At 36.6% G+C, this 17,500-nt stretch overlaps 1 protein-coding gene across 10 annotated transcripts in view; it reads left to right on the forward strand.

The window, feature by feature from the left end:
* The window catches only part of LOC135195644 (uncharacterized), a 144,542-nt gene that overhangs the window by 91,542 nt on the left and 35,500 nt on the right, over positions 1-17,500 (forward strand). For 2 of the 10 annotated variants that reach the window (XM_064222014.1, XM_064222016.1), the window contains one exon: positions 9,202-9,374. The exons of 6 other annotated variants lie outside the window; for them this stretch is intronic. Coding sequence is in view for 1 of the 4 variants with exons in the window: in XM_064222009.1 (XP_064078079.1) it covers positions 14,282-14,305 (24 nt within the window). In the remaining 3 variants the exon portion in view is untranslated. Of the gene's footprint in view, positions 1-9,201; positions 9,375-14,128; positions 14,306-17,500 lie in introns of those variants that run through there. 2 more of the 10 variants (XM_064222015.1, XM_064222009.1) reach the window with 2 other exon arrangements.

Genomic DNA, 17,500 nt, shown 5'->3' on the forward strand with positions numbered 1-17,500 from the left:
TGTATACCACACATACACATATACTACTATATATATATATATATATATATATATATATATATATATATATATATATATATATATATATATATATATTTACACCACATGTCGTACAGAATTCGTCGATTTTCATTGATATTACGTAAAGATAGGCATAATGGATTGTAACTAAATTTATAGTTCCTCTAAAAATTCTCTATTAATAGCTATTAATTGTGGCTCACAAATAAAAATACTGAAGGAAGTGCATATTGTATATATATATATATATAATATATATATATATATATATATATATATGCATTTCAGTGTGTTTACCTAGGAGCCACAATTAATAGCTATTAATAGAGAATTTTTAGAGCAACTTCACTTTATTTACGATCCATTTAGGTATCTTTACGTAATATCAATGAAAATTGACGAATTCTGTATGAAATGTGGTGTAAATGTCAAGTGTAAATGAAATTCAATAGCAAACAAAATTCATCCTGTCTTAATCTCGTATTCAAATGACCGCTATAACTAATATTCACTCTCTACAATGAAAATGGTGTAATATTTTGTACTCACATTAGAACGTTCGTATAACATGAGTGTACTTGCGCACAAGAATAAAGCCATATATATTTCTATGCTCACTGTGCGATGCATCAAACACACGCAAACACACACACGCACACACACTGATTTACAAGGAGTTACGAGGATTAGGATGGCTGAAAGACTTATTAGCCCATCCGATGAGACAGCATGCACCTCACTTTTATTGTTTTATTGTTCATTCACAGTGTCCCAATGATTTTGTCTAGCTTTTTGAGAGAGAGAGAGAGAGAGAGAGAGAGAGAGAGAGAGAGAGAGAGAGAAATTATTATTCAATAGGAAATGTATGGAATGGTGTTTGAGTATTAGATTCCGAAAGCCAAATTTTATGAAATATCTAATGTTGGCACCTTGCGGAAAGAAGAGGAAGGAGGGTAAGGAATCTGCGCCTTCGAGACTTGTTTATATATTCATTTCAAAAGGTATCTGAAGGCTATATTTATTGCTGTAAATAAGAAAAAATGAAAGAAAAGAGACCACTAATTCCTACAGAAAGAAGGAGAATGAGGAAATCCTTTTAGAGATTTGTATATTTATTTTGAGATAGATATGAAAGACATATTTATTGCAGCTGATAAGAAAAACGGAAAGAAAAGAGGGCAATAATTCTCAGCGTAAACGATGAAAGAAAACTAAGCACTACGAATACGTGAAGACAAAGATAAGATTCGCTGCTTAAAAGACCCGATTAATTGACGCCCCAAAGCAGATAAAAGACTGCAGCTGATGCAGAAAGCAAACGGAAAACCTACTCGATTTTTTTCAGGTCCAGAACGGCGTCTGATAGACGGACAGAAGTGAAAGAACAAATGCAGGGCGTATTATTACGGCAGATTTGCGTGAGTGTGGAACCGTGGGTCGGACAACATATACGGTTGCCTTATCACACGCAACGACACTGGAACAGTGGCAGTGACTGTCAAAGTCATATATAAGGTCGCAGGCTTCATATATGTATATATAGTATATATCGATCTGCGTCTGCAATTGTTGGATGTGAATCACGCGGCGCTGTCAAAACCAGGCGCTTTAGTTGAAGTAGAGGCTTTGAGGGTCGCAGATTAGAGTTCTTTTCGTTTTACTTCTTCAGTTTTTCCTGCGTTCGTCATTTTTATTTGTATTATTAATCCCTTACATTATTGATGATTGACTTTTCATATACTGCATTTAAAGAAATCGATCAAAAGGAACTGAAGTTAGAATTTAAAAGATACATTAGTCTTTTTCTAGCCATAATCAGTATATTTTTTTATTACTTACTGCTCCCTTCCATACTGTGTAAAGTAAAATACAGATCACAGAATAAAGAGATATACGTGTGCAGATATAAGAATTAATGGGAACTGCGAGCATTTCTAACATGCTTTAATCTAAAGCGATGTAAGTACCTTTGTGGATAACAAACCATTATTAAACAGAACAAGATTCTGGGCTTATACTGCAAGAAATCATTTTAATATACTAAATTCCTTGAATTCTAAATTAAGCTTGGACTTCCTCTACCCAGCTCAGTGTGAATGAATAGGGAAAGTAAGAAAACAATTACTTGGTGAGATCTGGAATTGTTTTGAAAGATTGTCTTCGAAAACTGCATTTTAAATCACCTAGATGTGGTTTTGAAAAGCATTCTTAAACATATTTTTCTATGCGGTTTTGAAAATCACACTTCCAGATGTGTACCAGGTGGTTTTGAAAACCATACCAATGGACATTGAGGCAGGTGGTTTTGTAAACCACTTTTAAAAGCATCTGTCTAAGAGGCTTTGCATACCACACCTAAAGACAATAATGACCGAGGTGTTTTGAAAACCATACTTAAAGATATTCAGCCAAGCTTCGGGAATTAACAGCAATGGCACTTTTAAGAAAAACCTTAAATAGTGAAGATGTAATAATGGCAACAGGAATAAGCAGAAAGAACAATTAAAAACAAAAGTCACTCAGGGATGAGCAGATGGCATAATAAATCTCTTCGAAAGTGAATCTAGAGACAGGCTAAAGGTGTTGACGGGGCTGGATGAAGGGGCTGAGATCCCTGGTGGGCGGTTTAGGGGAGAAATGAACCATGGTTATTTGGGGGAGGGGGGAAGAGGAGCGTCTGAAGGGATACCCTCTAGCAGGGGTGTTGGGGGGATGGTATGCAATCACTATATCGACCAAGGATGGAGGAGACAAGGAATGAGAAGAGGAGGAGGAAGAAAGGAAATAAGGAAAGGCATGGGAGAGAATAGGGCGAGGGACCTCACTAGGGGCCCTGATAATAACAATAAAGCGTCGGTTGTGTTACGGATAGATTCACTAGGGGTCCTGTAAGGGGCCTCCCCCCCTTTATAAAGGGAACATGTACCTGGTAATGGAAATGCCCCTCCATATTTTTTATTAATATTTTTTTTCCTTCCAGTACCTTTTATTTTAGTGGCATATAGTTTTTTTGCAACATACTAATGTGATCGTACGATTTTTACTTTCTTTCAAAGGTTGATTGTTGGTTGTGTATGTTTTCTTCCTAAATATTCATCGCGTGTGACTATCATCATTATTTTTTTTGCCTTCCAGTACCTTTTATTTAATGGTATTTTTTTTTTTTTTTTGCAACATACTTGTGCGATTTTTTCTCTCAAAGATTGACATTGATTATGTTTATTTTCTTCCTAGATATTCATCGCGTGTGACTGTCATCATTATTTTTTTTTTTCCTTCCAGTACCTTTTATTTTTGTAGTATTTTTTTTTGCAACATACTTGTGCGATTTTTTGTCTCTTATTGATTGACATTGATTACGTTTGTTTTCTTCCTAGATATTCATCGCGTGTGACTGTCATCATTACAACTGTCACAATCCTAACTGTTGCTTTTCTTCTTAATATACCAAAAGTGATCATATGAATGAGGAGAAAACTTTGAGATGAAATCTTAAAAGGGGTTGGATCAGCCATTAGCTAGAATAACATTTGACCTCATACCATAGCGCCTCCCCTGAAGATATATGAACTCATTTCTGGAAAAAGAAAGGGCCTAATAAACAGTCATAAAAGCATATTTCACAACACCAAAGGAAGGAATTAAATGCAAGATACTGAAATCTATTTTGCCGCATATACATCCAGAATTCGGCACTCTCCAGCTCTCTGTATTCCCTGAATCATCTTCTCACCAAATGGCGGGATTTTCACTACTGGAAATGAGTCAGTCATGACGTAGCGTACTTTTCGTGGTTGTAGTGGCTTGCTTGGCGTAGGGGTATTGGCGTCTCGGTCACTGCACTACAAATCCATAGCACCTACAGATTGTTCCGCGGACATAAAAGATTATGGCACAAAAGGAATGCCGGAAGTCTAAGAACACTGACTGCAATTTTCGATAGAGAATTCTTGCAGGTATGCAAGATTAGTTATTGTAGCGCTACTCTTACTATAACCGAGAGTGATTCTAAAATTCCTCGGCACAAACCGAAAGGTCATTGGGTGAGGGACCCGGATGGAATGCCTTCTACTTCCTCACTTCCGACAATGCAAAGGTCATTTGATGACGATAAAAGCACCCAGGGATCAAGCAATCTCTTAGGAGACTTTATTTCTGTGAAATGGAAGGCTGAAAAGAAAATTGTAATGAGAAAGAGAATATAGATGTAGAAGTCATGCTCGGGGTCACAGTAAAAACGAAATGAAACCAGTAAGTTAGGCGCAATCGAGTTTTCTGTACAGCGTAAAATACTGTATGAGCCGCAACCCATGAAACTTTCAGAAGCGACCCGGTGGTGGCCTAACCTATAGCGTTGCCAGACGCACAATTATGGCTAACTTTAACCTTAAATAAAATAAAAATGATTGAGGCTAGAGGGCTGCAATTTGGCATGTTTGATGTTTGGAGGGTAGAGGATCAGCATGCCAAGTTGCAGCCCTCTAGCCCCAGCAGTTTTTAAGGTTTGAGTGAGGACAGAAAAGTGCGGACGGAGAGACAAAGCCTCCTCAATAGTTTTCTTTGACAGAAAACTAGAAATGCGGAATAAGTAACAAAGGTCTCATAAAAAATTTGAGATTTGGTGACTCACACGCTCAACACACTCTTCAGCCGCCTGAGTTGATGTACGATAACGGTGTCAAAGGCAGTTTTGAAGTAATTTTTATGTGAGAAGTGATGATAAGGAGATCGCTACCAAACATCAATAACAGGAACCTCGTGCATTCCGACAAAACTGAATCATGTCGTATCGGCGATAAAGTCTGTCATTATGGAATCTGACATTTTATTCACAAGGTGTTTTTAATCATGGAAATTGCGCTCAGTAACGCAGATTACTACCTGTAGTGACCGAGATTGATTTAGACCTCCTCAGTTAATAATAATAATATTACCTGTCTGTCCAGGGTATGTTCAATGATTAAGACTTCAAAGAAGAAGCGCCTCATCTTTGGTCTGACTGTTTCTGATGTCGCAAACAGAACTGTCTTGTGGTTATTAAAAGAGTCCCACTTTTAATGTTTAGAGGTGCCACTGTAATTGTAACAACCAATATATATATATATATATATATATATATATATATATATATATATATATAAATTATAAAAGGTCCATTTAAATACTCTGGATTAAGCTAAGGACTATATTAGCTGTAAGCCAGAGGAATTTATCTACATACATATATCTATATCTATATATATATATATATATATAATATATATATATATAAGTATATATATATATACAAATATATATATATATATATATATATATATGTGTGTGTGTGTGTGTGTGTGTGTGCATTTGTGTGAGTGTATCCGTGTGTGTATGTGTGTGTGTGTGTGTGCTGATACCATTTCACCGATAGCAATTTTCTGTTAAATGCTGACAATGCAGTGCTTCTTCATCCTTAGTTTCCCGTATATTGGACTGACTGCAGTCTTGGACCTGTGATGTAGACAATGTTATCATGATTATATATAGTACGTATTTATCTCTTTCGATGCGACTTTGTTTCGTTCTGTTAATGTTTTGTTTATTTCTTTCCGCTTTTCTTTGAGGAGGAAGAAATACATTCATGTTTGACCGTGAGTCAGAAACCGATGTTTTCAAAGGCTTCCAGCATTGCTTCGTTGAGGCATCTGGAAAACTGGGTCTTAATTTCATTAATCAAATTGCAAATCAAGTTTTATTATTTTTCTGTGAATCAAATTCAACATGAAACAGAGAGAGAAAAGGAGTATTGCACCTATATTTGACCTGGTACTGGGAGAGTTTAGCGATCAATATACTCAATTGAAAAATGAGAGAAGATGGCTTTATATTCGTGAGGAGGTAATCCATCCAACAATTAAATATGCTTATTAAAGAGAATAACACATAAAAAGAAGGAAAGGTAGATGTGGAGTGTATACAGTGAAATATATTTGAAAAATTATCATTTTTGAGGGAAGTCAGGTAAAAATTACAAATAAAAACGGATGTTAAAGAGATAAAGAATTAACAAATGAATAACAAAAGTAGCAGCACTTATTAGGGAGACGAGAACCTGCCATGTACACGTGACTTCATTTTCAGTCAACAAAATCTCTAACTTATTTGCAGCGCTCTTTTTAGAAAGGCTTCATTCACCAAAGGTTGGAGCTACATATTTTATGGCTTATCCTTGCGATCGCAGCATTGCCATTAAAATGTCTAGCACAGATTCTGTCTCTTTCCACAAAATATTTTTAGCGTCGTTGACTGGCGTGGTTGTGGAGCCAGTGAGTAACAGCAGATCAATCGCTTATCCAAAGTGACATTCGCATGACGTCCATATCCGCTACAAAGGCAGTGAATGACTCCTCCTGGAAAGCCATCACATCCTGGAGTCACTTTAGCAGGTTTGCTTATATCGTAGCAAAAGGAAGAGGGATCTATAAGGAGTTCGGTATTTGTTTGCCCTTTTCTTCTGCGTACATTTATTATTGCCATTACGAGCTTGTTGTCGCGCCCTGGGACCCGGCGTTGCTGTCTCCTCTACCCTCGATCCCCTACCTACCCCGGCCACACATGGGGTGGACAAACAGGTTTGCAGGAGTAGGGTGGATCTCCCCTACTCTCCCGTTCCTCTATCTACCCTGCCCTCACCTTGGATGGACAAACAAGTTTGTAGGAGTAGGGCGGGTCACTCCCCCTACCCATCCCGTTCCCACCAAGTAGGGCAAAACGGTTTTCATGGGGTGGGTGGCTGTGTCATGTCTCCCCGTACTGTCACCCGGGAGAGGAAAAACAAGATACACTCGGATTTTATTATATACTAGATTATCATTAAATCAGTGAAAGTCACAATCCCTTTTGTGATAAGAAGCGCCATAGTAGGTTTCAAACTGTTCACGAATTTACTGGCTTTTCATTAAGTATCCCGGAGCCCAAGTGGTTCCTGTACTTGAGAAGTAGAGGTGATAAAGACTAAGGCTGTGTTAACACCAAGCGAATCGAATCGATTCACTTCATGAAGAATCGATTCACTTCATGAAGAATCAACACGATTCATGATTCAATGTAACCTTTGACACCAAGCTAATCGGCATGATTTGAATTGACTCGATTCATTTGGTGTCAACGGTTACATTGAAAATAGTGTGGAGAATCAAGACGAATCATGAATCGTGTTTAATCTTCCTGAACTGAATCGATTCGATTAGCTTGGTGTAAACGCAGGCCAAGGCCTTCTGTCGTAGAATATTCGATTCTATTGTAAACAATCGAGAAAATCAGATTTTTAAAATGACGAAACACACATTGCTAGGTCTGTTATCCTGATATCCAAGAGGACCGGCAGAGCTGGCGCTCAATACAATCCTCTTACCAAAAATGAACATTTAAACTAAATACAAAAGCTGCTCAAATCTCTTTGTTTCGTATTAGTCTCTCAAACTCTTCACGAAGCGACTAGTTACTCGAATTTTGGTTATTCTCGTAGTTTCAGCTCTGTACTCTCAGACAGTAAATACTAGTAAGATACTTTTCTGACAGTCTGAGCTGCTTCATTTTAAGAGCAGTGTCATTTTGTATTACAACTAGTTAGTGGGGTCTGACCTTCTTGTCAGAACGTAAGGATTCAAAATTCAATGTTTACCGTAAACTACCAACCGAGCGGTAGTTTTCCCGGATGTAATTTTCAACCGTATCTTACCATATTCAGCAACGATTTGAAAATGGCTTCGTCTTGTTAGTTAGTTAGTCACTGAGTAGGGAAAGACCCTCTCTCCTTCACCCCTCTTTAACCCCTAATGCTAATAAATTGGTCCGTCAGCTGTTAAGCACTTGCGTGGGATTCCGGAACCGGTGAAAAGTGCTTACAGACGACAGACAGACAGACCAAACTACAGTTTTTTTGTAGTAAGATGACAGCCGCAGTTTAAGGAAAACTGACCATTACGGAGGAGAGTGTATTCAGTATTCTTCGTCATAATACTTTAAAGCCACAGCCGTATATTGAACTGTTTATTTAGAATAAAGAAAGAAATAAAAACAGACGAATGAAAGTTTTGTCATCACTCAAGTACATTTTAGAGTTATGCGGAACACTCGGTGAAAAACACTGGAGGTAATGGTTCGCCATTTAACCCGAACTCAGCTTAGGTTTTTGGTGTATAAGTGTTGCACAAATAACTAATTTGTGTCTGAACGCCACTGCCTCACATTAACTTCACAGCCATCAAATCATTCTGTGATTAATGAATATGACTACGCGTTGCACGTCTTGTGCTTTAAAACTAGAATTACGTTTTATTACAATAGTCAAGCAATCTTTGCTTGCGTGTTCTGGTTATTATGACTTGAAAAATAAGTGCAGTGATGAAGTGTTCATAAAGAGTCACAAGAGCTAAATTACTTTCATGGCCATCGAGTTTCTTTTGACCTTCACCTTTGGGACAGAAATGAAGTAAGTACTACAGCTCTCTCCAAAGCTATTGTTTACAAAACATTATACCGATTCGTGCGATTTTCACCCTTAATCATATCTTTTGCTTTGATTGCAAAAATGGCTGGTCGAGTTTTATTGCAATATACTGAATAGATGGATTAAAAGTTAATTTTCTTTTATATATTATTATATATGTTTATATATATTATATATATATATATATATATATATATATATATATATATATATATATATATAATGTGATGTGTCCTTCCAAAAGTCTATGGATATCTGTCGATATTTATGGTAACACCTGTCAACATGCAAGGTGAAAATTGACGATCATTTTCCCTACCCTTGCTAATCAACCGCCTGGTTATTTTCCTCACGGCTGACCATGACCACTTCCTGACTAAGTTTATGTTCGTACAACAAAAATCTGAGCATTTACGTTAAGAGAGAGAGAGAGAGAGAGAGAGAGAGAGAGAGAGAGAGAGGTTTTGAAGGTCAGATCCAGGTAACGTTGACACGGCTCAGGGGATCGGATGACAGTTTTGTGCCTCATAATTCGCGGTTTTGTGTCTGATCCGATGACAGTTCGATGACGGTTATATCACAGACTGTGCAAGGTATTATGCAGTTGTTTGTTTGTTTGTTGTTTATAGTGTCCAGACAATCACTCTAGAATTGTCATAAAAACTGTTTTTTTTTCTTCTATTTGGCAGAAGCCGATGAAACTGGCACTCCAGTGTACTTACCTAACTCAAGCCAACTAATAAGACGGGAAGGAACAGGATAAGTTTGGGAGGGGGCGCTTACCCCGACGGAGACGATAGACCTGCTTTGGCAATGATAGAAACGTACGGATGGAGTAGATATTTTGTTCGCAATAATAAAAGTTAGTAGTCAATTTTGGATCTTAGATATATAATGATAATAACGGTTTAAGAAGCTTCCTTGAGTAGTTTCCATTCCCCACCAAAGATATTTTAATCTTGTTTTGGATTCATTGGTTACAACGTAATACCTGGTCAACTTTTCTTCTGAGCCTGAATTTTCAGCTGCTTGGTGCTGATGACTCTCTCTCTCTCTCTCTCTCTCTCTCTCTCTCTCTCTCTCTCTCTCTCTCTCTCTCTCCACTTTTTTGGATTTATAAAGTGTCCCATTCATCAATACTGTTCCGAAGAACAAGTTTTTTGCAAACTCTGGAATGGTTTAAGTATATCTTGGTTTAACCAGATCACTGAGCTGATTAACAGCTTTCCTAGGGCTGGCCCGAAGGATTAGCTATCTTTACGTGGCTAGGAACCAATTAGCTACCTAGCAAGGGGACCTAAAGCTAATTGTGGGATCCGAACCACATTATACCGAGAAATTAATTTCTATTCACCAAAAGTAAATTCCTCTTGATTCCACGTTGGCGGAGCGGGGAATCGAACTCGGGACTACCGAATTGGTAGGCGAGCATGTAACTGGAATAAACGAGTATCAGCGCCAGGTGAGAATGATTGTCGTCGTTTGGACAAATCGCAACAACAAACACGATCGATCAGTGGCAATTAACATCCTGAGGGATTCGAGCCCTGTCGAGACCGGGTCTGGACAGGTCTCGCCCCGTCCCTCAGGCTTATGGATTTCGCCAAATCGATTATTGACGGAGTCCCGCCCTCCTCACTCACTCATTTATGTCTTTGCCAGAAATTTACCTCGGACACAAGATTACAGGTCAGTGCATTTACGGGTCATCACGATATTCCGTCACCTCCCGAAAAAACAAATCTTGTGATGGAGCGGGGTTTGGCCAGTGGCACTGGTTGAGTAACTTATTGCCGTTTTTTTTATTATTATTATTATTAGAAAACGCATGGTAGCACTTTTCGAAACCCACCCGTAGGAAGGGAATGTATATATATATATATATATATATATATATATATATATATATATAATATATATATATATATGTGTGTGTGTGTGTGCGTGTGTGTGTGTGTGTGTGTATATATAAATATATAAATTCTTCTGTTAAAACAGGATACGTCTCAAGTATAAAAGGCCCATTAGAACCCTCTGGTTTAAAGCTAAGGACTGACTATATATCGGTGGACTGACTCTCACCCTTATCAAGTAGTGATTAACAGAAGTTACATTTGCGATAAAGCCGAGTATTTTAATGGGCCTCTTGTGCTTGTGAGATATATACATACATACATACATACATACATACTACATACATACATATACATACATACATACGTACAAGCAAAAAATATGCCTCCCGGAAAATTTCACCGAGTTTTTGTCTAAATCTCAAGAAATTATCATATCTTCATATCTTCAGGAACAGACGACAGTTCAGTGAAGTTCGAATTATATTATATATATCATAGATATAATATATATATATATATATATTATATATATATAGTATATATAGTATATATATGATAATTATAGATATATATATATATATATATTATATATTATATTAGTATATGATATAATATTATATATATATTATTATATATATATATATAGTATATATATATATATATATATATATATACATAAGACTATTACTCATTATGAATATTGGTATTCAGTCACTCATGATAGTGTGAAATTTCAGGTAAAGCATGATGTAACCACCAAGAATCCCATCAAAATCCTTTACATAAGTTTGATAATATTAATTAAAGAACAAAATGAATGTTCTTTTAACATATTCTAAGCACAGTGAATCCTGTGTGTTTCCAACAGCGTCCCAAATTTTATGTAGACATTACCTCATGCGGTGCACTGTAGGCATTATTAAAGGTTCTTTGCAGCGTCCCTTCGGCCCCTAGCTACAACCCCTTTCGTTCCTTTCACTGTACCTCCTTTCATAGTCTCTTTTTCCATCTTGCTATCCACCTTTTCCTAACAATTATTTCACAGTGCAACTGCTTTGAGGTTTTCCTTCTGTTACACCCTTCAACCCTACTTTCTGTTTCCTTTCCAGCGCTGAATGACCTCGCAGGTCCCAGTGTTTGGCCTTTGACCTAAACTCTATATTCCATTCCATTCCACGTCCCGTAAGGAATTGCCTCGCAGTGCCCTAAGTGTCATGTGGACATGAAATATCCTTTTAAGGATCGCTGATTCCGAATGTTAGGAGGACCTTTTTCATCTCTTGGTAATCAGCATGAATGTTTTTTTACCATTTAATTATGTTTTTATGAACCGCGTGAATGCATTGCTCTTATTATTTTCCCTCAATGTTACTTGGCCTGTCGGGGGTTAGTGCCGTCAGTGCGTTACTTGAAGTTCTCTGCAGCGTGCCTTCGGCCCCTAGCTACAACCTCTTTTGTTCCTTTTACTGTACCTTCTTTGATATTCCCTTTCTTCCTTCTTACTCTCCACCCTCCTCTAACAATTGATTCATAGGGAAACTGCGAGGTTTTCCACCTTTCAAACCTTTTACTGTCAATTTCCGTTTCAGCGCTGAATGACCTCGTAGGTCCTAACGCTTGACCTTTGGTCTAAATTCAATATTCAGTTCAATTCAATGTTACTTAGGAAGAGTTCTTAATTAACAGGTTTTTGCATATGGTGAACTCAAAGATGAAACCTTGTGATGACTCGGGTTCTGTGATATCCTCAGTTTCAAATTGATTGATTGGTTAATTCAGCTCTGAGAACGGTCATCACAGCTCACAGTTTTTTCCGTTTCCGGAAAGGCTAGAAGTTCTTTTGATATAAATTTCTCATAGTTGCTTCATGCCTCTTATAAGTAAAATTGTCTGCAGAACCTATAAGAAACTTGCACGCTTGCCTGATAAAAACTTGCACGTATTGTTGAATAAAAAAGTTACATGTAACTAATAAAAGCTGAAAGTAACCGAGGAATCTTTTCAGGAAGACCAACTTCCTTAATACAAATTTAAAATCTTTCTTGAATTTCAAAGAACAAATACGATAAACTATCGTATTTCTTCTTTGTATTTGTTGAGGAAGTTGGTCTTCCTGGAAAGATTCCTCGTTTAATTTCAGTTTTTTTTTTTTTTTAGTTATATGTAACTTTTTTCATTTAATAATACCTACAATTTGTTTTACAGGTTCTACAGACAATCTTACTGATAAGAGGCATGAAAGTAACTATAAGGAATTTATATAAAAAGATCTTTCTTGTTTGTCCGCCCCGTGTGGATTGAAGTAGGTAAGGGGTCAGAGTGTATGGAAGACATGACACACCCGCCTTACTCCTGCAAACCTGTTTGTCCACCAGAGGTAGGGGCTGGGTAGATAGGGGAGACATGACACATCCACCCTCCTCCTGCAAACCTGTTTGTCCAGAGCGGGGATCGGTGGGTAGGTAAGAATTGACACATTAACCATCCTCCTGCAACCTGTTTGTCCACCCCAGGTGGGGTTGGGTAGGTAGGGTATGGAGAGGGTAAGGGAGACATGGCACAACCACCCTCCTCTTGAAAACTTGTTTATCCAACCAGTTGGGTCAGGGTAAGTAGAGAATCGGGAGGGTAGGGGCGAGACATGACGGGCAGTACCAGGTTCCAGCGCAGCATAGCACGCTCCATTTAGCTTTGGTCGGTATAAAGGGTGATTTCCTTATTCATTCACAAAAGCAAAGGTCATAAAAAAAGGATATTAAAATAATAAATTAATGAAACGGAAATCAAAACCAAACAATCCTTGTTTTGACCGCTTGGCTTATAGAACTTACAGTTAACACACACACACACACACACACACACACACACACACACACACACACACATATATATATATAAATATATATATATATATCATATATATATATATATATATATATATGCTTATATGTTTTTTGTGCGTATTTATTTTCGTATGTATACCATTACACACAACGACAGTGATATTGGATTATCACCAAATGAGATTATCACCAATGACTACTCGTGTTACTTTATTAGGGCATTCACAAAAAAAAAAAAAAAAAAAAAAAAAAAAAAACGTTCTGAACATTAATGATAGCCGAACGCTTTCTCCGAAGGGTCTCATACATCAGTGAACGCGTCCAGTCTGGCACGCCACGTTCTCCTAGAAAGCTGTGTGTAAATTGACGAATCAAGGTGTCAATCACTAGCTCGCATTTGTATTTTAATAAAACAATGTCAAGGAACAGTGATGAAACTATGAATAACGATCTCTCTCTCTCTCTCTCTCTCTCTCTCTCTCTCTCTCTCTCTCGATTGGGCTTTAGATTTTTAAAGACCTTGCTAGACCCTAGGAATGTTGCCGTGGTGATCATACAAAAGAAGCGCGTTATTCTTCTCTCTCTCTCTCTCCTATTGGGCTTAACATTTGGAAAGACCTTTTTAGACCTTTGGAATGTTGTCTTAGTGATCATACTGAAAAAGCGTTCGTTCTCTCTCTCTCTCTCTCTCTCTCTCTCTCTCTCTCTCTCTCTCTCTCTCTCTCTCTCGATAGGGCTTAAAATTTTTAAAAATCTTTTTAGACCTTAGGAATGTTGTCGTGGTGATCATACAATAAAGCGCGTTATCTCTCTCTCTCTCTCTCTCTCTCTCTCTCTCTCTCTCTCTCTCTCTCTCTCTTGTTTGATTTAGTGTTTAAATCCTCTGTCTACATAAGCTAATTTTCACCATATAAAAAAAAATATTTAGCAAATATTAGAGGTGGATATATCCTCTGCTTATGACTGATTTCTCCCATGACTCTTGTTGTCTAGGAGCGGGCCTTATTGATCTACAGATCATCAAAGGTCACGATAGCGAGTGGTCCCAATAGAAGTTAAAGATCTGAATAATGGATCGCGGAGATGTGATATCGGTAAGACTGTTTATGAAATTTTTTTTCAAAAATTATTCATTATACACGCAAAAGTAGTCAGTATATTTTTTTAAATGATGTAAAAATGCATATTTCAGCAACTGCATACACCCACAAATATGTATTGTATATACATATACATATATTATGTAAATGATAAAACGCAGCCCTCTTTCTAGCTTGGTGAGTTTCAGGGTCATCCTATCACGCAGTTTATATATATATATATATATATATATATATATATATATTATATATATATATTACTATAGTATATCTAGTATATCATATAGTATTATACATATGTATATATATATGTATATATATATAATGTATATATATATATAATCTACAAATATATATATATATATATATATATATAATATATATATATATATATTATATAATGATAACTGAGTCAGAGTCCACATTCTTCAATTTGTTTCACTTTTAACCGAATAAGAGGACTGTCCTGACACTTTGAACCGAACAAGAGGGCTATGTCGTGAATTGTTTTTAGTGCAAGACCGGTGCTTCTAAGAACTTAATGGGGAGCATTGTGTTTAAGCAAACGTATTGCTTATCGATTTGACATCATTTATCACTCCGTTAACTTGGCATGGTGTGATTAAAGTCTAGCTGTTTGCACTTCTTATCAAGAGATCGATGAAGTACTGCGTAATAAGGAAAAATAATAAAATAGGGGACCCAAATTCATGGATGATGTCTGTAGCATCGCAGTAATATGCTCATGTTTAGTATATTCTGCCTGGAAAGAAGTCAGTGACAAAAACAACAACAACAACAACAACAATAATAATAATAATAATAACAATAATAATCAAGACCTGAAAATAGAAATAAGAAGGATATGGGACATGCCAGTGGAAATTGTACCCATAATCATTGGAACACTAGGCACGATCCCAAGATCCCTGAAAAGGAATCTGGAAAAACTAGAGGCTGAAGTAGCTCCAGGACTCATGCAGAAGAGTGTGATCTAAGAAACGGCGCACATATTACGAAAAGTGATGGACTCCTAAGGAGGCAGGAACCCCACACTATAAATAAAATAAGATATATAAATAAATAAATAATAATAATAATAATAATAATAATAATAATAATAATAATAATAATAATAATAATAATAATAATAATAATAATAGTGCATGGGAAGAAGGACTAATAAAAGTAGACGAAGACCCAAAAATATACAGAGACAGGAGGATGACAAACAGAACAGAAGACTGGCACAACAAACCACTGCACGGACAATACATGAGACAGACTAAAGAACTAGCCAGCGATGACATGTGGCAATGGCTACAGAGGGGAGAGCTCAAGAAGGAAACTGAAGGAATGATTTAAACAGGCGGCACAGATCAGGCCCTTAGAACCAGATATGTTTCAAAGAACGATAGACAGAAATAACATCTCTCCCATATGTAGGAAGTGCAATACGAAAAATGAAACCATAAACCACATAGCAAGCGAATGTCCGGCACTTGCACAGAACCAGTACAAAAAGAGGCATGATTCAGTGGCAAAAGCCCTCCACTGGAGCCTGTGCAAGAAACATCAGCTACCTTGCAGTAATAAGTGGTACGAGCACCAACCTGAAGGAGTGATAGAAAACGATCAGGCAAAGATCCTCTGGGACTATGGTATCAGAACAGATAGGGTGATACGTGCAAACAGACCAGACGTGACGTTGATTGACAAAGTCAAGAAGAAAGTATCACTCATTGATGTCGCAATACCATGGGACACCAGAGTTGAAGAGAAAGAGAGGGAAAAAATGGATAAGTATCAGGATCTGAAAATAGAAATAAGAAGGATATGGGATATGCCAGATGAAATCGTACCCATAATCATAGGAGCACTAGGCACGATCCCAAGATCCCTGAAAAGGAATCTAGAAAAACTAGAGGCTGAAGTAGCTCCAGGACTCATGCAGAAGAGTGTGATCCTAGAAACGGCGCACATAGTAAGAAAAGTGATGGACTCCTAAGGAGGCAGGATGCAACCCGGAACCCCACACTATAAATACCACCCAGTCGAATTGGAGGACTGTGATAGAGCAAAAAAAAAAAAAAAAAAAAAAAAAAAACAAAAAAAAAAAAAAAAAAAAAAAAGTAATAATAATAATAATAATAATAATAATGATAATAATAATAATGATTATTATTATTATTATTTTTATTGCTACAAATAGTTTGAGGCTTTAACGTTGTAAAAGGATTTATTATTTATTATCCTTATCTCATGCATTTAGCTCGAATATTATTGACAGAAAATTAGCCAAATACTACTCACCTTACAGTAAATATCTGTATTATGCGGATCACAGGTATTTTTTTGAATTGCTCTATATTGCGCATGTTGGAATTTTGTTCCTTTTCCTTAATGTTGGGTTCTGTCAAGTCATGGCAGTTCATGGTTTCTGTAACTGATGGACGTTCTTTCCTCTTCTAGATATACCTTTTACATTGTTTAAAGTTCAGTCAGAAGTGTACCGTAAAAGAGAAAAAACATCGCTTTACACCTGTGTTATTATACGCTTTTTGTTCTATGTTTGTCTTGTTGATTTCACACACACACACACACACACACACACACACACATACATATATATATATATATATATATATTTATATATTATATGTGTGTATGTACTGTATACATACATTATATATTATATGGTTCTTATTCATATTTATAACTGTGTTTGTTTTATTGTCCCTTTATTCAGCATTTTAATATTTGTAATTTAATTTTATTGCTGGTTGGTGTCGAAACGTTGTAACCTAATAAATATGAGTTTTTTTTACTTGTTAGTGAGCTTCCCTGTTGAAGTATATATAGTATACACACGCACGCACGCACGCACGCACGCACGCACACACGCACACACCCACACATACACACACACACACACATATATATATATATATATATATATATATATATATTATATATATATATAAAGATATATATATATATAATATATATATATATATATGTATTCATACACGTTACACACACATATGCTATAATGTTCCAGGCAAGGATCGTAGAATGATTTATTAAAAGACGGAACGTAAATGCTTAGTCTTTGGCAACAGCTTCATGATCCAGTGGGTCAGAGTAAAATGAAATACACTAAATCATCTAGCTTCTTAGAAATACTAC

Source organism: Macrobrachium nipponense, chromosome 16 (genome assembly GCF_015104395.2).
Source record: "Macrobrachium nipponense isolate FS-2020 chromosome 16, ASM1510439v2, whole genome shotgun sequence".
NCBI classification, from domain to species: domain Eukaryota; kingdom Metazoa; phylum Arthropoda; class Malacostraca; order Decapoda; family Palaemonidae; genus Macrobrachium; species Macrobrachium nipponense.